Genomic DNA, 23,098 nt, shown 5'->3' on the forward strand with positions numbered 1-23,098 from the left:
TACAAATGTCCTGTTCACTAACACTAGCCCCTAGGGATTAACCCTTACTGTACTGGGCTATTTTGAGCACCCTCTGACTGGGGGGGGGGGGGGGCCTGGGAGGCCCCCCCCCTATGATCTCGGCCGTCGAATGTCCGATGAACGCGAAAATTTGCATATTTGTAGATATTTACGTAAGGAACAAGATGGTATAATTAGTTTTTTCCTAATATGCAAAGTTTTGTCGTTATAGCCTAATTAATTATGCAAAATACTAATTTTATGCATTTTACAGAAAACTCTACATATTTATCCGTAGACTTGTAAAGAATCTTGAAAATGTATTGAATAAATGTTTCCTTCATCTCAAATTCATGAGGTTTCATGATTTTTATGATATTTGAAAATTCATAGGTTAATTTGCATAAATTATGAATACGCAAATTACGCATTCATGAATATCAAATCTGGAACTATATTTAGGGAACTAGAATCATTACAAAAATTGTCAGACTCCACTTTTTGAATGTTGAAACTCATTATTCATATGAAACTTCTTTTCTAACACAAAATAGTTATTTGAATTAATTAATAATGATAATTTATGCAAATTTGATGCGATTTTCAACTATTTATTTTGCTTATGTATTTTATTGTTTTTTATTTCTTATTATATCTATTGTTTTATTTCTAATGTATTCTTTTGTTCTGGAATACATCAAGTTAGTCTGAGAAACATATAAAAGCAATTTGATATCAATTCATATCTTCACATTTCTGCTTGTACATGAATATATGCAATTATAGCATTTTTTTGATGACATGCGCATACTAATTGTTATGTAACACCTTACAGGTATATCCGATTTTGACGAAAATGGTATCAAAATGTGCGCAAGACTTGAGGGAAAAAAGTCATGAAACGACAATTCGAAATTCCAAGCGGTTGCGGCGCGATCTCCGAAAATGTCGAGGGGGGGGCCTCCCAGGCCCCCCCCCCCCAGTACAGTAAGGGTTAAAGTGGCACGTTCCCGCCAGTGTAGTTATCGCTGCTCTAGTCATCGCCATCTTGGTTCCGAAGATCGACTTCTAATTTGCATACAGCTGTCAATCAAAGTACGCGCGGCCTGGCCTGCCTTCGCCAAGCCAGCTGATCGCTGACGATCGCGACGTCACGAAAGTGGGCGGAAACAGCAGCCGAATCTTAGAGCCGAACTGCGATTGGCATTACTTCGGCACATGTATGCGATAATCGGTATTGTCCGGGCATTCGGAACATGCCATCTGCGTAAGAGCCGTATTCTGTTGGTGTCAATAGGCAGCTAGCACCGTCCGCCAGCGGGTACGTATTTTGAACGCCCTCTGGAATACGGGGAACATGCCTCTTTAAGCAAATGTTGTTTTCCAGTTTGGTGTTAGCGCTAAGCTATCGATATTGATATTGGCATCAGGCTCTCAATTTCATCAGCAAACTTTTAGCTCGATTTAACAATTTAAGAGCTCTTGACTGCTCTAAACACTTACACTAACACCCAACTTGAAATCACTCATTGCTACAGACAAGGGTTTAAATCCAAAGCGAACACATGATCAATTATACTTACCCCAGAATGACATGAATATGGAGAAGAATACAGTTCCAGGATGGTCAAACAGAATCGATATCTGTAAAAAATAGATGACAGATTGAAGTAAATTATACACAATGAGAAAAGTAATTATTATTGTATGCAGGCGTGGATCCAGGAATTTTGAAAAGGGGGGATGGGGCACAATGAAAAATGACAGAAGCGGCGCAAAAGCGCCGCGTTCTGCATTTGCGCAGATGTGGGGATGTGGCTCCCTCAGCAGAAGAAAATTTTGATTTTAATACTCAATTTGCGTGATTTGGTGTATATAGTTTTTTATGAGCACTTTCAGTATCTTGGCTTTATCATTATCTACAGTTGAAAAGAAAATGTCAATTTTCAAACTCAACTCTTGTGATTTTGGTACATTTTTTGTCAATATTTTCATTACATTGGCTCAATTATTGCTCTACAGTTGAAAAATAACTAATAAAACTTGTACTGAATGTCCTAAATCCCTGACCACATCAGAAAACTAGGACAGAATCATGGCTGGATGTGGAGTTTTCAAAATCATGATTGTATGTCATTTGACAGGTCCAGGGGGGGGGGGGCTTCCATGGCAAGCAAAATTGGCAACTCAGAATATTCTAGATAGCTGTTGTGAGCGATAAAAGCTCTAATCCATCCCTTGAAATTTAATTTGCACTGCCCCTATTGTGCGCTCTTTTTGAAGAGTACCAAAAAGCCAACAGATAAGGCATTCAATCTCATTCAAAAGTAGCAGTACACACCCTTAATACTGGACACAACATTCAATGGGATGATGCCCACATCATTAAGCTTGACACGCACTTCTGGTCAAGAATGGTAGAAGAACCAATTTGAATAAAAAGGATTTAATCCTTTGCTGAATAGGGACTCTTGCTATACATTATTGCCTTTCTTCGCCCCAGTGATCTCGAGGCAGCTAGCAGACAGCAAGAAATTGTGTACATAAAAAGAGAGTGATTGTTAGAAGCTTAAACTACATAAAGCTCACACTCTCTCCAATATTATACAACAAAACCACTTCTATCTTTACAGATAGGGTGCGGGGGCAAAGCCTTTGTCGGGAGTCAAGGGGCGGCGCCCCAGGAAGTTCTTGAGTTCTTGAATTTTTAAAAATGTAAAAATTCAAAATAGTTGCACAAGCGATAGAAATTGTAATATCGCATTCACTTTGTGGTTTCATCAAGATATTTTCATTGTGTGATGTATGTCATACAGGACACATATATACATGCAATTGTATGGGATAGTTGAGTTCTGTTTTCAAACCCCATGCCTTGAATGTGCATGGTTATTTCTATTATTCTTATCTATGACATTTCTAGTGCCCTTTTACAACCTGAAATTGCTATGAAGGTAATTTTAGACCCTAAAATGTGTGAAATTTAGCCAATACGAACATACCAATTCAGCTCTACTTTCAAAAAAATACGGTGACCGTTAATTAATTATTTAATTAAAAATAGCAATACATAGGCCGGCTGGTTGTGCGTAATATAACCAACACGAAAATGCCAACAAAAAAGCCAACATTGGCATTGGCTGAAATACGACGTAAAAGGCGATATTTCGGGTTTTTCAATGGCTTTTTCAAACTATCTAATATTTGTGGTGGTACTATTATACATGTAGGAATTGTTTTATTTATGGATATTACAGCCGTCTCTGAACCTATTTTGATTAAACAAAGATGATTTTGTCATTTAAATTGTATGTTCTTTCAAATTTGACACTCAGTTTTCATTATCTCACAATTTATTTTTTTTTGTAGCGCCCTCTGCAACAGAAATCAATTTTCCCTTTAATGAATATGAGATCAATACTGAGTTTGTCTAGTGATACCATCACTTGGGCGGCTCTCTGTCTTCACCTACAAACTGTCTTAGGCGGACTCGGTCGAGACTGAGTCACGTCTTTTGGATGGTGACGTTAAAGGTCAGTCCCCACACGTAAATAATCGTATCTGATAGATATACGTCTGTAAGAACTAAATTACACACACACACACACACACACACAAACACATTTACCTCTGCTTCTAAACAAGTTTCTGACAGGTTCCAATGCGTGCAGCCTATCTCTACGTCGCACTGGGGACACATGCGGAAATCGTCTGAACTATCACAGATCTGCTTCCTGAGAAATCAATGAGAGACAAGGGGATCAAAATGATTAATAAAATCAATGGGAGTCTTGTTAGGCCATTTTAATAAAAATTCATGTTTAGCGTTCCCGCCCACTTCCTTTTTTGAGGCTGCCTCCTTTTTTTTTAAATAAAAAAACATGAAAAACATACTGCTATTAATAAACTATTTCTGAATTTTTGTTTAAAATAGAAAACATAAAGGCTGGCGGCCATCTTGAAAAATAGCCCGACTGTCAGGAAAAATGTAACGAGCGGGCCATTTTGAAAAAAAGGGCCTCCTTCCTTTTTTTCAAAAAGGCAAGAGGCCAAAAAAAAAAATCTTTTAATGGCCTTAGGTGTTGATGTCTGCCACACTGGACACTTCCATGACCTGGCTTTAGAACGGCTGATGTTACGGTTCTCTAGCATTTTAACCCTTTGCCTACGAGAAACCGCTACTGTATTAAAGGTAATACAAAGTTTTGGAAAATTTTGAAAATTGGGTGGATAGTGAATCTTTACAATTTTGTAATATTTGGATGCCCCTGTGAATGTATTATAAGCACTAAAAATATTAGCCCCTAAAACACTACTGTTTTCGAGAAAAATTTTGATGAATTTCAAATAGCGCCTATGGCCGGACAATGGTAGCTGCGACCATGAAAATCTCAGAATATGTAGTTGGGATAAATAATTTCCAAACGGGAATAGCTAATCGGTCTATTTTAGTCAAAAAACATTGTTTCATAGCTAAATTAATATCTTGACCTTGAGAGGGAGCTATACAACATAAAGAGTTTATTATTTATAATTTCATAACGTTAGACTAGATTTCAACCGCGACAACGATCAATGTATATTGTAGGAACGCATATGCTCCCAATATGTTAAATTTGAACCAAATTCATGACCCATACCAAAACTTTGTAATACCTTTAAGCCTATGGGGATGAAGGAATTCAATAGTCAATGGTTTAAAGGCCCTGTGCCCCTTTTTTTAAACTGCACCTTATTCACTAAAACTTTGCCTGGATCACATGTACGTTATCCATCTCTGAAATTTGAAAGTAAACAGTGATCTAGTTTTCATGTAAAACTGTTAATTCATAGGGTTCCTGTCAGACCCAGTTCTTGTATTTTAGGTATGAATATGACACACCATGGACAATCGATGGTATATCTTTCTTAGAATAGCATTTTAAATCCAACTGTTTTGTTTTCAAATAATACTGAAAGTAAGGTTCATATGGATTTTGGTCTTAAATGTGAACAAAATTACACCAACCAGGGGTACGCATTAAACAAAATATTTTTCTAATGTCCGATGAAAAATCTCATCTCAGAAGCTAATTGAATGATATATGCACATAGACTGCATCAATTGGCCTAATATTCTATAGGTATTTCATAACCTGCATTTCCGATAAAAAAGTGGAGTATTTGAGGCACCCCAGATTTCTCAAGCGAAAGGGACACACTGGCTTTAAGGACTTAACTCCTGTGCTTTATTCCAATAACATCAGACCTAACACACAGTTTTAAAAGGTCGCCATTTATATATGCATAACAGCAAGCTTAATTCATATTTTTATCCACATTTTTCACTGTTGTTATTCAAATTAACAGAGATATAAGAATTCTTTCAGGATTTTTGTATACTCTGTGAGGGAAACCTGATTCAATGAGATGAATCTGTTCCAGAAATGAAATAATAAACCAAAGAGGAATCATTCGAGTGGAGAATGGAAATTTGACTGACATACAGTTTATTGTTAGGGAGTACTGATTAAACAAATTTCATGGTTATATTACAACCTTCATTACGAGGTTGTTCAAGTACCAGTAAAATCAAATCAGGGTTAATGCAAATTATCTGACAACCCCTGACAATGAGACGTAGCAACAAGTGGGACTACATATTGTACTTTCTGCATATACACGTAAGGCAAACATGTTGAATGGTCTTCCTGTTTAAAACATCATATACCAGTAGCCTATGCTCCTGCACTGTTGAATTTGTAAAGTCTTTTTCAGCCTCTTTTGTCTCATTGTCATTGATGTTTCTTCCAATCAGTAGCTTTATATAGTCTTTGTTTCTATAACTATGTATCTGAAGCTATCTGGTATTTCTGTGTTTTTAGGGAATGACTATTGAACAGTCAAATTTTAATTGAGTTTGTATGGCTATTTAAAACCTATTTAAACAATTGTATGTTAGTGTGTAATTATTCCTTCTCATACTCAACTAAAATCGTTCATCTAAAGTGATATTTTGTGCAATAAGCCTAAATATTCTCAGTTGAATATATCCTTGAATATTCATTCACATTACCTATTTTATTTTGATGAACTAGTTATCCATATTTTTTTAATCATTGTTAAATATTATATCATGTTGATGTATGATGTTACCATTATCATACTACTTTTGGTATTTTGATGTTTGTACAATAATGTAAATTTCTGATTTACTTTGTTAACAATATTAGCATTTAGCTGCATTTTATGTTGTTTTTAATAAACATATTTGAACTGAACTGAACTTAACTTAACTTAACTGCACCACACTGATCTGTACAGTGCAGTGCAGTGCAGAACAGAACACCACATAACACAGCAGAACACAACAGAACTGAACTGAACAGAACTGAACTGAACAGAAATAAGCTAAATTTAACTGAACTGAAGAAAAGAGAAGAGAAAAGAACAGAAATGAACAGAAAAGAATTGAACTGAAAAGAACAGAACTGACCTGAACAGAACTGACCTGAACACAACAGAACTGAACACAACAGAACAGATCTGAATTTAACTGAAGTGAACTGAACAGAGCTCAACTGAGATGAACTGAACTGAGCAGAAATGAACTGAATTGAACTGAACTGAAGAGAATAGAACACAACAGAACAGAACAGAGCTGAACAGAACAGAATTGAACATAAAAGAACAGAACTGACCTGAACACAACAGAACTGACCTGAACACAACAGAACTGAAAAAACAGAACTGAACACAACAGAACAGAACAGATCTGAACTGAACAGAACTCAATTGATAATGAACTGAACTGAGCAGAAATGAACTGAATTGAACTGAAGAGAAGAGAAGAGAAGAGAGCTGAACAGAACAGAATTGAACTTAAAAGAACAGAACTGACCTGAACAGAACGAAACTGAACAGAACAGAAGAGAAAAGTACTGAACTGAATAGAACTGAACTGACCTGAACTGAACAGAACTGAACAGAACTGACTCAATACTCACGCTATAGGATTGAAGGGCATAGTGATGAGGCCATAGATGAAGACAATGACACCAACGATAGAGGCTGGTAGTAACCATCCTGTGTATAGACCTACAAATTGATACGAACACAATATAATGATAAAAATAGTAGTAAAACATCCTGTATCTTTTACAAAATGTGACATCCATGTACCAAATAGTAATACTTTTATCACATATCCACTACACAAAGACAAGTGTGCTAAACAAGAGGTCAATATTACAGTATATTCTTGGACTACTATCGACTAATTTGCTATTCCTGTTTGGAAATTATATATCAGAACTGCATTTTCTGAGATTTTACTATTGATAGTAATTGTAATAATTATACCAAGGGGCATCCAAATAAATAAAAATTTAAAGAATTACTATCCATCCCATTTTCAAAATTTCCAAAAACTTTGCATATTAACCAAATGTCAACAACAAACCTTAGGTTGAATATAACCCAACTGCACTAAAATATAGTATGCGTATACCAGCTTTTAACATACACTATGGAAGAATTTTTTGTCCATGCTCTGTTCAGCTCATTTACATATCTCATTAATTCATTTGTTTAAACTCTCACCTAGCCAAGCAAAATAGAGACCAATCTTCTCTCCAAAGTACTCCCTGATATGGTCCATAGGCTGGTACTTGGTCCAGGCACCCCATCTGGCCCAGTACTTCATCAGAATCTGTCTCTTGTTCCAGTCTTCTCTCTTGACCCCCGGGTCAGGGTATTTATCGGGTCCCTGTCAAAGGGCAAAGGTTAAAGGTCAAGCATAGGGATGTAAGCATTTTTCTCAGTTCATGGTTGTTTTCAAAAGTATTGATAAAGTGATTTATGTTAGGTAACTTTAATATCTACCATTTTTTCAAAACATAAAATAGTTGATGTAAGGTGGTCTAAAATAAATGAACTTTTTATATATTTTCATGTATGTCAACTGTATCAATATTTAAATTACTGAAAAAGAAAAAATAGAAATTTCACGAGAGATATAGAAAAAACGGAGAGAAAGGGAAAATTGATTTGTTCGGAATTTTAGGCATTTTACCCATCTTTGAGATTTATTGTACATTTCAACAATAAATTTAATTTCAAGTTGAAGACATTGCATATAAAGTTTGAAGCCCTGATTCAAAATTAACTAGATATTTGTAAGTTTTGAAATATTTCAGCTTACATCATGGAGAGGGAATGCAGCTTCAAAAATCTCCTCTTCAATCAGTCTACTGATTCCGACCTCTGCTCTCTTCCGCTTGCCATAGGTCGTTGTCTCGAGGATTTCATTCACGACACGGGTTCGGTCGATGTTGCTGAAGAACTGTTCTCTGTGATCACTATTGAGATACCTACACAAATTAAGCAAATAAACACAGAATGTTATCGACTACGCACACATATCAGCGATGTCTCATGATGAACACATGAGGATGACAGGCTATTTCAATTGGTGATCTGCCGTTACTTCGGCCAAAATTTTGCTTTGAAAAACTCATTCATTTTCTCTTTTTAATATGTGAGTTCCATTCTCTCTCTCACTTTCAGATGTTTTTAATAATAATTTATACTATTATAATAATAATACATTTAGTCACTTTAAAAGTACTTTTTTAAATTTATAAAGCATTGCTACAAAATCCCTTTAATGTAACCATTTATCTTTTCATCTTTGGGGATGCAGAAAACGTTTTTATTTGGTTTGAAATTAGGAGAGAACTTTAGATATTCACAAAACATATAGTTTGAAGCTAATTATTCATTGGCAAATAGGCAGATCCAGGAATGTGTAAGAGAAGAGTCACAACAATCTGACAATTTTCTGATAAGAAAAAAATATATTAGAAGTAAAAAAAAAAAATGAAAGAAAAAAATGGGGACGTGGAGGTCATCACTCCGAAGGGGGTGATCGAACACTCTAGGAGATTTATACTTTAGGTATGCTACCCGAGTTTGAAAAGAAGGTGGTAACGGCACAGGCCAGTTGTACCCATCACCTGAATACCCCCCGCTGCTGACGTAGACTTACTTTTTAAGCTTGTTGACCTTGAAGGCGCAGGTCATGAAATCAGGAGGCTGATTGGGTACGTCATGAGAGAACAAGTTCTTCTTGATCCCCATCTTCTTCAGGAACTCATCCGATGCGTTCTTGGGCAGGTTCAGCAAGGCCTATCAACAACAATATAAACATGATTTAATCCCTGCGAGTTCAGACTTGAGGAAATTGATACCAAACTTGTATTAAGAAACGTATTAGGAAACGTACGAGGAAACGTATTAGGAAATGTATTAAAAAACGTTGTATAGGGAAATATTGTAAAAAGGTACTCATCCGATGTGTTTTTGGGTAGGTTCAGCCGTAGGTCTATGGTTCAGCAAGGCCTATCAACAACAATATAAATGGGATTAAAAGCCTGTTCAGAATGAGACTTGAGGAAATGTATACCAAACTCCTATTAAGAAACGTGATAGGGGCGTACACACCGGATGAAAACTTTGTAAAAAGTATCTCATCCCATAAGTTCTTGGGATCGAGGCCTATCAACAAATATTAACATACAGATGGTTGGTTGGTCGGGTTGTTTTACCGGACTGCTAATAAAGCATGTGTATATATGCTTATAAGTGAGCAAACAGGGGATTAACGGTTCTTAGTCCTCTCCTAGGGACTTGGTAATGAGGATTAATGCCTTAATTACCAGAGGGCACTAGTGCACCAAATAGGTTTGGAACCCGGGATCTCCCGTTTTAAAACAAGATGACTGCTTTCCCAACTAGGCATAATAAAAATAATGATAGTGTGCTCTTGTATAGCGCTCATGTTAGTCAGATTTGACCCTCCTGGCGCTCCCGACTATTATCCTGGCTTTAGCGCGGCTGCCATACAGCACTCTAGCATTTCACTAAACAAGATTGATAGCTGCCATGTACATATTGAGTCTACAGACTTTAGGAAGTCTATACCAAATGTTGTATTTATTAAGAATTGTGATAATTATATCATAGTTTCTGTATGATGTGATCTTCAGGTGATAATGCATGGGGCCCTAATTCTTTATTCAGTTTTATGCAAATTCTACAATTTCAAAATCATCTACACGAGAACTGAAATTGTAAGTGTATCAGAACTAAATCCTTATAAACACAACTAATTATGATGGACACACAGTAAATTAATTAAGCTCTGTTACTTTACCGGTAAGTATAATACTTCTAGCTACATGTGTGTATCTAAAACATTGATTGCATTCTTTGTGCAGTGATACGTCATTTATCCACATATAACCCTGAAATATGATTGAAAAATATCAAACAAGTATATATCCCCTATTAAAGGTAATGCAAAGTTTTGGGAAATTCTGAAAATTGGTTGGATGGTAATTTTTTTAAATTTTGATATATTTGGATGCCCCTGTGGATTTTTTATAAGCTCTAGAAAATTTAGCCCCTAAAACACTTTGGCTTTCAAGAAATTGAATAATCATAAATTTACTGGTGCTCCCGTTAAATTTCAAATATTTCAAATAGCGCCTAAGGCCATTCCATGGTAGCTGCGACCATGAAAATCTCAAAATATGCAGTTCAGATATATAATTTCAAAACGGGAATAGCAAATTGGTCGATTGTAGTCAAGAAACATTGTTTTAAACCTAAAGTAATATCGGTCTTGAGAGGGCGCTTTACAACATAAAGAGTTTGTTATTTACAATTTCATCACTTTAGACTTGATTTTAAATGCGACAATGATCATTGAATATTGTAAAATCGCAAAAGCTTCCAATACGTTTATTTGAACCAAATTCATGACCCCATACCAAAACTTTGTATTACCTTTAGGGGCCCCAATGTTTTAAAAAAGCTTCAGATATAGTTGGCCCAGTTCTAACCAGAGCATTTTACAGAACTGTCTTTTATCAGAAAATACCTTTAAGCCATTCTGAAATGTGTTTCAAGGTCTTGTTGTTTAGCTCAATTCAATTCCTTCTGATTCAATTCAATTCAAGAATGGTTTCTATCAAATAACAGGCAATACGTGGCTGTTTATATCACGCTTACAAGAACAAGATGCATAATAAAGGTCAAACGAATAGTAGGCAGAAAAGATGTAAAGAAGTGAAAAGAAGATGCACTATATGGCTATTAAATTGGTACAGCAAAGATCTACAACCAGGTTGAAACCAAGTCAATGCGCTGTACTTTGGTATAAATAGCGTTAATCAAGTCCCTCAAGAGAGGACATATAGCTGTCAGTGCCCTGGCTGCTTACTTACATGTACAAGCAAACACATGCTTTTGTACTGCAGCCAGGTAATACTCAACCCAAGGAAATTAGAACCTTCCATGTACTTGAATACATATACGTTAGTAAACCGATCTATTCAGATGTGAACAACAAATATCAAATCATCTCTTGAGGACCAGAAGGGCATTAACTAGGTACTAACTGATATGGGTTAATGCCCTTTTGACTCTAAACATGCAGACAAAAAATAGTTTTCATTAGTTGAAGTAATCATGTAATCTTAGCTTTTATATACCTCACTTAAGAAATCCAGCCATCTGATTGGTCGAAATTGCATTCATAAACTTTAACTGTTCCCGAAAATTCCCAGTAACCATGGTTAAAACAGTTCAAAATCCCAATAACCATGGTTATTGGGAAAATAGGTCAGTCTCCATGGTTACCCCATAGGTTTACATGTTAAAAAATGGTCTGAGCGATCGAGGATACCGTACGTGTGCGAAGAATTGGTCGGTATTTTCATACAAGACAAGACAATTCCAAACAAGACAAAAGGCTAAAGAAACTGTCTAAGATTTCAACTTATCAAATGCAAGACTCGCTGACAGCAAGAACAACAAAAAGGGTATGTGAAATTATCCATAAACATGTTCGTTTGAAAATGGAGTACCAGCATAGACGTAGACGAAAATATATCTAGTTGTCAGGTAACTCCGGGAAGCTCCTGGAGTTAGTTGTCAGGGTGTCTGATCGCGCACCCGATGTTGTGTGCTATATTCTTCCCATAGAGATTACACGCAATGCAGTCTCTATGCAGTCTACGTGCATTGTATTGCTCGATCATGCAAAAAAGTCAAGTTTTTTTTTTCAATTCGAGATTCAAACCTTTATCTGTTGTGATCCTGAAGGTGATACTCAATAAGTGAGGTGTCATATGAAAGCGCAGGTTATTCTCTCTACTCCCCACAGGGCCGGCCCACCCCCAAAATTGTAAAAATATCTTGCTTAGACTAGAATCAAGATCTAGTCTACTCTCAAAGATACACTCATAAAAGACAACCGTGCAGATAAACTAGAGAAAGGCCAAGGTGGTGTCATTAGTTGACTCTTTTGTTTTCGGCATATAAAAGTATTAATAACTGCTTTAATATTTGAGAAATAGTTGTTTTTATACGCTCTCGGGAAGGTTACAATTGGGCTATTGCCCTCGGCACGCCTCGGGGCAATAGCACAATTCTAACCTTCCCTTGAGCGTATAAAAACAACTATTTCTCTCAAAGCAGTCATTAATACTATACTATCAACCTAGTCCATAGCCTGGACAGGCTGTTTCCATGTCCCGCACACAATTAGCTTAGAAAATAACACACCCTCAACGCTAAACCGGTGACAGTAGTCAGATCATTCTGCATGTTTGATGTTTGTTTTTTGGGGATCATGCGATGAGTTGAGATACCGCGCTGTGTGTGGGATGCGTGTGATTGAAGAATAAAAATTAAATAAAAACAAACAGAATCTGGACTACTATCGACCCTGAAATTTAATTAGCAGGCATGCTTTTAATCATTCCTGTTGTCTAGCTAGTTTTCTGAAACCAACATTAAACATTTAGAAATGGTCTTTTCGAGGAGATTCTCTCGAATCACCTTCATGAATATATGCAGGCATGTATGTGGCGACCATAAGGACAGCTTTAACATTTTAACATGTTTTCAGGAAGCCTGCGTATAATCATGGGCCTGTATTTCCATTTAATTGAATGCCAAAATTGTGTTCAGTGTGGTTTTAAGGTCACAATGAGTAACAGTATTTACACAGTAGTAATCAAATAGCGGACTGTTATGCAAACAGATAAATGTGGTATGCAGACTTGAGTTGTTTACATCAAACAGATTAAAGTCACCTTATCTCATCGGTTATGATATAAACCAATAATAACTTTGATATTTGTATTGTTAATTGATACTGATTAAGGAAATGTTTTCTTTTTAAAGAAAATCTATCAATTTAAAATAAACAGAAATGAGAAAGAACACCACACATTTTTGGATAACAAATTAAGTTTTTCTTTTTTCATTTCCTTTCTTAAACATACTATTTTCAGTGAAATAAACATTCTAATCTACTTGAAAGAATCTGAATTTCACATTAAACTGTAACAGAGCAGCTCTTCCTAACTTTATTTACTAGCAAATTAATAACTTAATTTCAAAGTTGTTAATAAATTGACAGTTCTTCACGTGAATATCTGACTAGGTTAAATGATTCACCCTTATTTTAATTTACATCCAATTTTCTTCTTAATGAAAACTTCAAGCCACAAGACTTTCATCTACATCTTGCTGTCAGAGCATACATGTAGGCTAAATATTGGTCTAATCCATCTGTACACACTTTGCATCTTATTGAATGCCTTATTAACACGCTAAAACAAACACAGAATTAAGCCTTTAGTAAAATATGCTGGTGAAAGTGTCTTTAAAGATGAAGTTGAGTTCTGGTAATGCGATTGCATTGTTAAAGAAACGGTGTGGAATCAACCAGAAAAGGTTGATCATCTAGCATATAAGAATTTGTGTGTATTGCAAGGTTCTGGAATCATCAAAATGATAAGAAATTTGGCCAAGTCTTGGTAAAGTTACAAACACTGTACACAGAAAGATGTATATGGGACTACACGAACACGTTGCGTAAAAATCCTACCCCCGAGTTTTACGATGTTACATGACATATTTAGAATATGAAGGCATTTGAAGAGCCATGCTTTTCAGGGAACATGTCTTATCTGATGTTCTTCCACACTTGCATAATAAGAATGATAACGCTCACAAATTATTTTTCACCTCTTCCCAGAACTCAACCTTCTCTTTAAAGGGGAAGTCCATCCTGATATTAAGTTGGTTTTAATAGAACTAGAAGCAGAATAATGAGAGGAACAGCTTCGTTAAATTTGGGGCAAAAACCAAATATGAATTTTTGAAGGTGTGATCAATCAAATACAAATCGGCAACTCTGTGACAAAACTTGCCTCTCCTCTTATTCACCCTGGACTAAAAAGCTTAACATTTTTATATTTTCCATTACAGGAATTTTCAATCATACATTCACCCTAAATGTCTTTATGCAACACCTGTATGAAACAAAATCTATTCCATCATTATATGATGAAAATGAAAGTTTATGAAATTTCTGAACAGAGAAAATTGCAGAGGAGCAAGGCACATAACAGTGTTGCCAATTTTTGTTTCACTGATGTCAACTTCACTGATGTCAACAAAATTCACAAGTTTCCTATTTTTAAATCGGATATTGATCCAAATTTAATCGACATATTTCTCTCAATTTAATACCAGGGTAGACTTCTCCTTTAAGGCAAAGGATATACACCACTGATATTTACCCGCAACTAACTTCGATGGCGGTTGAATGATTAGCTTTGTAATTTTCTAACCTTGGGTATCTGATATCAATATCAAATCACTGCACCGTGTAAAATACATGGAGTTTTTAAACCACGACACTCTATATAGTGCTTCAGTGAATATTATATTAAGGATGCAGTAAATATGAGGGTACTTTTTGCATTCTAAGTGGTTATTGAGACATGCATAAATTGCTTGATTGTCTCCTTGCTTCATGTACAGAGCTTTATATCTTGGTCAAAGTTACTTCTACCTGCATGGTCACGTTATGGGCAGCTTTGACTTTGGAGATAGAAATTAAATCATTCGACAAGTCTGACTTTGGCAATGATAGCAGAGCACGTACAATATGGAGCATTATATTGGTTCACGTGCCATCGTATAAACAGCTCATACCTTTCAAAGGTATTAAGTTCTTGTATAGCCTGGCCGTGTTTCTTGTTTGAATGTAAAAAGCATCCTTTATGTGTTGTACACATGTAAACCCCCCCCCCCCCCCCTCAAAAAAAAAGTTCTGCAATTCACTTTTTTATCTCTCTTGTTACTGTATTATAATACTCGATGCCTGTATCATCAGAAAGCCCGTTTATTCCCCTTTACAATGATGATCCATTTGTAATGATTATATAATCATGGAATGTGCAGTACTGAAGAATGTGGGGCCAAGTCAGAAATAAAATGTTGCAAAATGCGTTGTTATTTTCAATAGGAAAAAAGAGGGATCAAATTCTTCATTTGTTTGGACTTTGGAGGATGGATTGTGTTTTGAAGGGATGAGAATACCTTTCACTTTTGACAACAGTAGGGTTCATATTTAGGTGCCATTTTAGTCGTTTTGGTTATTGGAACAAATGGGAAAGTTGTCTACCAAGAAGAGTGACATTACCGATTCACCAAATAGTGATTAGAATTGTCAAAAATTCAAATCTTATGACTGAATTTGTATCACCAGTGTGCTTTTATGATTTTTCTGCTTTCTATTAGATTGGTTTGCTATTAAGGCTGGATATTCCCCTTAATATCATTTATTTGCTATGTATTTGAGAGGGAAAAGGTAACTTGATCCTCAATAACCTATCGGTAATATATCAAAAGTGACTCTCCATGCACTTAAACCATTGGAAAAACACCCCCTCCCCCATCCCTGCTTTTCATAAGTATTGCAGGGGGTTCTTAACATGCAAAGGGTGTGGCTTTCCTAAACGCTAGTCTTCTATTAAACATCTTATCAGAGCGTATCTTCTTATCACCAGTGACTTTTTGATACCCTTTTTTCCAGATTTTTCCTGTATAACACCTTCCCTCCCCCCCCCCCCCCCCCCCACCCACGGGATGTAACTCTGTATAAAATGATAGCAGTCAATGCCCTTCCTCTGGATCCAATCATATGATACAAGCTTAAGCTACTGAAATTCTAGCATTTGGTTGCCTGTCAGGCTGTGAGAAAATTTTTGTTTAACCCTATTTAGCCCGGGCTATTTTGAAACTGCATAGCCCGGGGGGGGGGAGGCTTCTAAGGCCCCCCTATGATCTCGGCCGCGAAACGCCCGATCACCGCGAAAATGTGCATACATGTCAAGTGAAGTGTATAGAATACTATGGTAATTTCAATTTTTTGAAAAATTCACTCATTTGCATATTTATGGTAATTTATGCAAATAAGGTCATAAAATTCACATTTTTGCCCATAAATCAGACATTATTCATATTTAAGCATTCTTTCTCACTACATATATTTGTTAGACCATTTGGAATAATAATACAACACAAAAAAGTGAAAAACCAGGGTTATTCCTTATGTTATCTATTGTTTTGATAATTTCTTATGTATTTCTTTGTTTTTTTAACTTATGTATTTTATTGTTTTTATTGTTTTTATTGTTTTATTTCATTTCCAACTATAATTCAACTATTTTGACCCCAAAATAAACACCTAAACTACAAATAAGACCAAAATAACCAATGTTTTATCTCTTAATTTGAAAAATGAGATTTCCATACGTTTTGTACACAAATCACAAAAATGAGCGATTTTCGGGCTGACATGCAAAGACAAAAGGACACGTGATTTTGCAATGGTAGGTCCGATTTTCAAAAAATTTCTTTCAAAAGATGTGCAAGACTCGAAAGAAAAAAGTCACAAAATTTCAGTGCAAGATTTTCTAGCGTTAAAAAATTATCGCGAAAAATGTAAGCCCCCCCCCCCCCCCCGGACTAAATAGGGTTAAAGCCCCACTGCACTACTTTGCTACTAGCTACTTGTGCCCTCTATATAGCAAACAATGCCTACTAATCGGTGCCTGTTGGTCCCCCATGATCCTCTTTTACTTATGTTAATTAAGAGCTGATTTGATGAGATAACAACCTGTCAGTGACCTTGCAGGGCGGTCTAATCCCCCTAGCCAAACTAGTACAGACAGCCTTTAATAGAAGTTTGGCACTTGTTGAAGACAACAAGTTTTGCAAAATAGGGCTGGAGTGTACTATGAACATATATAGCTGGATAAGTCTCCAGACTCTGAACCACAAGCGTTCAAATCCCTGCTGCAGCACTAAATGTCCTGTGGCAAAACATTAATCTACATTTGCCACACCCAACCCAGGTGTAGTAATTAATGGGTACCTGGTAGGATTTATTCCTTGAATTCACTGAGCAAAAGCCAGGGTGATAATATCCGAGTCCTAGGAAAGCATATAGAGACATTTTATCATAATGTGAAAACTTGCTAGGCGCTATACAATAACGGATTATCATTAGGCCTACAAAAAAAAGATGTTGTATTGCCCTTTAGGTGCCAAAACATGGGTCGGTCTGTTGGAAACCTTTTTTGAAAAACTTTTCTTCTATTTTTTACTCCCTCTTTAGGTTGATATTTCTTAGTTTTTAATGATTTAATACATGCTTTTTCTAAAAAACTGTAACAAAAAAAAGCCGACCATAGATTTCAAGATTTGGGGATGGTCGCAAAGGGCCACACAACATTTTTTTTTAGGCCTTATTATGTACATCCACTTACAGTCAGGGGTGCCTTCAGGCCGAGCTCCTCCGCGAAGAACATCAGGGTCTTCCAGGGAGCGTGGAGCTTGTGGTAGGTGATGATCTTCTTCTCAGACTCCACCACGTCCTCCTCGATCTGGATCCCGGACCGTTGGATGGTCTCCAGGAACTTCTTCCTCCAGGCGGAATGGAGCTGCTCCTTGGCGTCGTCCTCGGCTGGAGGGAGGTTGCTGGACCGTCGCTCCTGTCTGTCCCTATCCTTCTTCTGGAGCTGTTTCTCCGAGAGGCGCTCCTCCTCGTGGACCAGGATGAAATCTGACGAAAATTTAAGGGGCGATCACTTTATAATTGCGTGTATTTTAAGAGTGTTACAATATTGGACTCTTTGGGTGGGTTCTATAAAAAACTATATTAGATTAACTGTTCATGCACACCTGAGCTGCGCAAGGCCAGCTGAGCATGTTTTAACTATGCACTTTACCAGGTACTCTGGCCAAGCCTCATGCATGGTGAATAACAAGGTCTAACAATCATTTGGCGATTATCATAACTCATATTAAATGATTAATAGAACATGTATGGATAAATAGTACATGAAATGGGCAGGAGACGAACTAGGAATTAGAATTATTGTTTTTTTTTAGACTAAATGAACAAAAGAAAGGATTGGTAGTAGACTTATTTGAGATTAGACAAAATAGAAATTAGACCAAATGGCTATTGAGCCTAAATATTCATTAGACTAAATGATAAGTAGGAGAAATGATTATTATACCACATAGATAGTAGATGAACTGGTTGTAGGCCAAACGGCAATCCACCATGGGCAACCATGTAAACCTGAATACCTCTACATACATGTTCAAGCATAATGTTTTATAAAATTGAGGGAACATACCAATTTTTCTCTTGCCATCGTTGAAGAATGTTCCAGGATGGTCATTGCTGTTCCTTAACGTTGAGAGTGTAAGGAGGGGGTCCCTTGATGAGTTTTCTATTTGCTGTGTAGAAAAAAAAAGGAGATAAATAATGTATATAAATCAATTTAGTGAAACATATGTTATAATGTATGTGGCTATGTGTTACAAATTGAAGCATTATCAAAATTTAATTACCATAAGAAGATTACTATGAAAACCGAAATTGGTGTCTTTTAACAATTGCAGATAATATTAATAGACAAAAATGGAGGGCCATGACTATCGATGTCTGTAACAGACCTGGTACTTGATGATGTTGATGTTGATCAAACTTTACAAGCACTTGATTCAATAAAAATGGACCATCGTTCAAAATAATACATTTATATGTAATTGTATTCAATAAAATGTAGTCAATTTCCTTTCTACAATATTGTTTGTGCAGTTCATCAGGAACAGTTATGGGATGGAACATTGGAAAATATACCATTTTTGCTAAGCCTTATAACTAGTAAAAAGTAATTAACATTCATTTCAAGGACTTTCACTTCAGTAGTTTGAGTTAAAGATTGAGAATTTGAGATGCATACTTATTGAGGCACTGAGTTTTGACAAATGGAATGGCTTCAATGACTACTATAGCTCCTAACTATAACATATCATTTGCTAGTGAACAACTAGCCATGAATAAGTAGAGGTTTTGGTTTGAATGGGTCTACCTTATTCATTTGAAGAACTGTAAAAATGCTCCACACTCAAATAGCCATTCATTCTTTTGGGAAATACTTTAGGACTATATGCCACTTTTAAAGGGCAAGTCTGTCCCAGTTGCAAGTTGATTTGAATAATAGAGAAAATTGAACAAATAAACAGTGAAATATTTTAAGTTACATCCTTCAAAAGCAGATGAAAAATAATAAGTTATGGAATGTTAAAGTTTTTCTTTAGTACGTGTTTCAACGAGAAACCATTTTCAAGGGAAACATAAAATGTGGTCCTTGTAGACAGGTGCTGGTCTTTCTATACAGGTGGTCACTAAAGCAGATTTGACTGCATATATCACATACCAATGTTTCATGAAATTATGCATAACTTAAGTTAAAAATTACAAATCTTTCTTATCTTTCATCCAATTTTAATGAAACTCTCACCCATTTATTTATTCCTCCTTTTTTTAAATTTATTAAATTCAACTTGCAAATGGGTCAGACTTGCCATTTAAAGACCCTTTCCGATGAAAATACAGGTCAATGGAAAGCTGAATGAAAGTAGAAAACTTAATTTTTCACTTCCGACAGAGTCTTTAATCCTATCTTTGGTATTACACACTGTTTTAAAAGAGCAAATATGTATGAACAAATGAAGGGTCGGTGTAATAACCCGACATAACAAATCTCCATGAACGGATGCATGCTGAGTTAATATTGGTTTTTAGGAGCAAACTGTTGACAGTCACAGTCTATGTATCATGTTTATGCATGGGAGCACTTGATTTTCACGGTTGGCGTGGCACCTTGCCTGACTTCCAGGAGAAGTGAATTTACAGCTATTCCCAATCAAAATGAATCTTTAGAACTATCAAAGTCTGGAGGATTGAAACTACATGTATGCTCTCTCTCTCTCTCTCTCTCTCAGCCCCATTATCCCCTGTTACACCAGTGTACATTTACAGGGAACAACTGGTCTGACTAAAATATCAAGAATTGACGAAACTTGTTTTTTCTAAAAAAGAGGGGAAAACTCATTCTTCCTGGAAACAAGGCTACATTAAGTTTAGCATAATTACATGTATATGTAAATGACACAGTTGACAGATATTGTAAATATGGCATTCCAAAGCGCACAGAATCATTGCCCACATGTTATTTGCATCAATTGTGGCTGAACAAATACCAGTACTTCCCAATAATGAATCTAGACCGTGATAAATATTGGCTTATTTCTGGGTCTGTACAAAAGGAGGCAGCGCAGATCCAGGATTTTTATTAAAGGGATCCGGCATTACTTTGTCTCAGATTCTGAAACAAAATCCTGGATTTAGCTCATGCTGCAATGATAATTATAAACCTATAGGTCAGTCAGGAACCCCATGAATTTTACAGGCCGATCGCCTGTCTGATTATCAAGATATTTATGATTCGAATTACAAATTTTGAAAACCGTTTGCCAAACCGTTTTCATAACACTACAGTCTATTGGGGGAAACGAGTATGGTAAATCCGTTCACTCAAAGGTTTTTACTTTTTTGAGGCACTAGCTTCTTGATCACTTTGAAGCGCAATTTTTTAGGGCTTCAATATTATACCATATCACACACACTGATAACACGTAGGGCCGTGCATCTCAGATTTAACATTGTTAAACGATGCCTGTAAAGTGTGTCAAATGATTCCCCCCCCCCCCCCAAAAAAAAGGTGACAAACAAGCAAAAAAAAGCAAAATAAAGAAGTTCAATAGTCCTCAATAAATCTCCTATACGACAGTTATGAAAAACGCTTTGACAAATTTCATCATTCAACTCTTTACTTTACAAAGGTACAAATGAATTACCTCAATATCAATTTTGTTTTCTTCTTTTTTTCCCTTTCAATGCAAAATTTGACAGGAAACAATACAAAGCATACTATTTACTACATGAGATATAAACTGTATTTTTTGTTTTCAATTTATTTTGATGAACAATCAGTCTTAAACTGTTTGGTCTATTGTTCATCTAGTCTAGGTCCCAGTTTGTTGAATGCTTGCTTGCTTTGTCTACCATCCATAAGGTCTTACAATCATTAAATGATTATTAGACAATATGGATAGTAGACAGTCTGGGTGTAGACTGTAGACCATATGGGAAAGAGCAATTGGATAGTAGCTAGACAAACTGGTTTTAGAACGAATGGTAATAAACCCAACAGACAACTTTTGGCAAACACACAGCAGCTGGGCTTCACACTAACTTTGGGGGGGGGGGGGGGGAAGGGAGTCGGATTGAACTTTTTACAGTCTGTAATTATGAAAGATCCCTGTGTGATTACTTCAAAATCTTGGGGGCCAGGCCATAGGTTTTTGGGGGCGTTCATTTGTCCCAGGCACCTGTTAATAGTGTCGAGCCCTGCACACAGTGTACACAGTCAAACCTGCTTTAGTGACCACCTGTCTACAAAGGCCACCTGTCTACATAGACCACATTTCTTGTTTCCCTTGAAAATGGTTCCTCATTGAAACATGTACTAAGGGAATCTGTCTTCAAAGACCACTTTTTGTGTTTCCCTTGGGCGGTCGTTGTAGACATGTTTGACTGTACAAAGTGTACATGCACAATACACGTACCGGTACGTTCTATATTTAACAATCCCTGAATTCAAACTGCCAAAATCTATTGTTTATCTATAGACTTTAGACTGAATTTATATGCAGAAACATAGTAACATAGTAACATAGTAGCATATATTTTAAGCAATCGTTCCAAACTGAATAAAGATTCAGGATTCATAGTAGTGTGAAAGTTATATATACACTGTATTATATAAGAGAATTGTATAACTGGGCAGGGCTTATCATGAGTGACTGAGCGCAGAGATGATTGAAAGGTAAATTAAATCATTTGTAATGAGGCACTTAATTATCAAAGATTATGAAAATGGCCTATTTAAAAAGTAGATAACATTGTAATGATAAAGGTGGAATATTATAAAGAAATACAAACACTCCTTCAACTGTCTGAGTCCTTAAAATGCCTGCAATTCCATGAAATGAAATGCAAAAAGAATATCTGTTCACTCACAATTTGGAGAAGACCATCTCTCTCTGACGACATCATGATGTAGGTACCTCACATAAACATGCAAGGCAAATTATCACCGATAACACTCTGACTTATCTAAAATGTTAGTAGCTGTCTTGTTTCAGCACTGTCAATTGCCTTCTGAAACTCTGACAGCTCATTTGTGCATCTATGCATGTAGACACCACCAAAAAATCAGAATTCTGGGTACCCCTATGGACCCGCCTTATGGAATGCATAGTTTGTTCAAGACGGAACAATTTCAAAGAATAGATAACCATTGGCCACATTCACAAGCTGAAATGCTTGGCTAGTTAGTTTGAATTGTTAATCTGGTACTATCTTGCTATTAAGCTCATAACAAAGTGGGCATGGGGGTGGGGGTGGGGGGATAAGTTTAGAGATGCTTTGCTCTGCATTGGCCTCCGCTGTGGAATGCTCTCCCTTGAGAGACTCATTAATAGCAGATCAGTTGAAGGTACAAAAAAAGTCTTTAAAGTGACTCGGTAACATTGTTGAAGGTTGATGAAAAAAATTGCTTAATTTTTGTATAAAATATGTAATTAAATTGTCCTTGTCTTGATGCTGAACAGGCTTTGACAAGTAGCAGAATAGAAGTAGAATAATATAGTTGGGAGAATTAAGGAATCGATCAGATCAGTTTTTCCCAATTTGTACCATGAATAATGATCCGTTTTCACTCAAATTTTCAGATTATCTTTAATTGTACATCTAGCATTG

At 36.2% G+C, this 23,098-nt stretch overlaps 1 protein-coding gene across 1 annotated transcript in view; it reads right to left on the reverse strand.

The window, feature by feature from the left end:
• The window catches only part of ano7 (anoctamin 7), a gene marked incomplete in the record, with an annotated part of 30,247 nt that extends 11,642 nt beyond the window's left edge, over positions 1-18,605 (reverse strand). The window contains 7 exon segments of the mRNA NM_001245973.1: positions 1,584-1,644; positions 3,629-3,734; positions 6,987-7,077; positions 7,582-7,747; positions 8,183-8,389; positions 17,682-17,747; positions 18,561-18,605. Of these exon segments, the coding sequence (NP_001232902.1) occupies positions 1,584-1,644; positions 3,629-3,734; positions 6,987-7,077; positions 7,582-7,747; positions 8,183-8,389; positions 17,682-17,747; positions 18,561-18,605 (742 nt within the window).
• Positions 18,606-23,098: the final 4,493 nt, after the last annotated feature.

This window comes from Strongylocentrotus purpuratus, unplaced genomic scaffold (assembly GCF_000002235.5).
Source record: "Strongylocentrotus purpuratus isolate Spur 01 unplaced genomic scaffold, Spur_5.0 spur5_scaffold_16, whole genome shotgun sequence".
Taxonomy (NCBI): domain Eukaryota; kingdom Metazoa; phylum Echinodermata; class Echinoidea; order Camarodonta; family Strongylocentrotidae; genus Strongylocentrotus; species Strongylocentrotus purpuratus.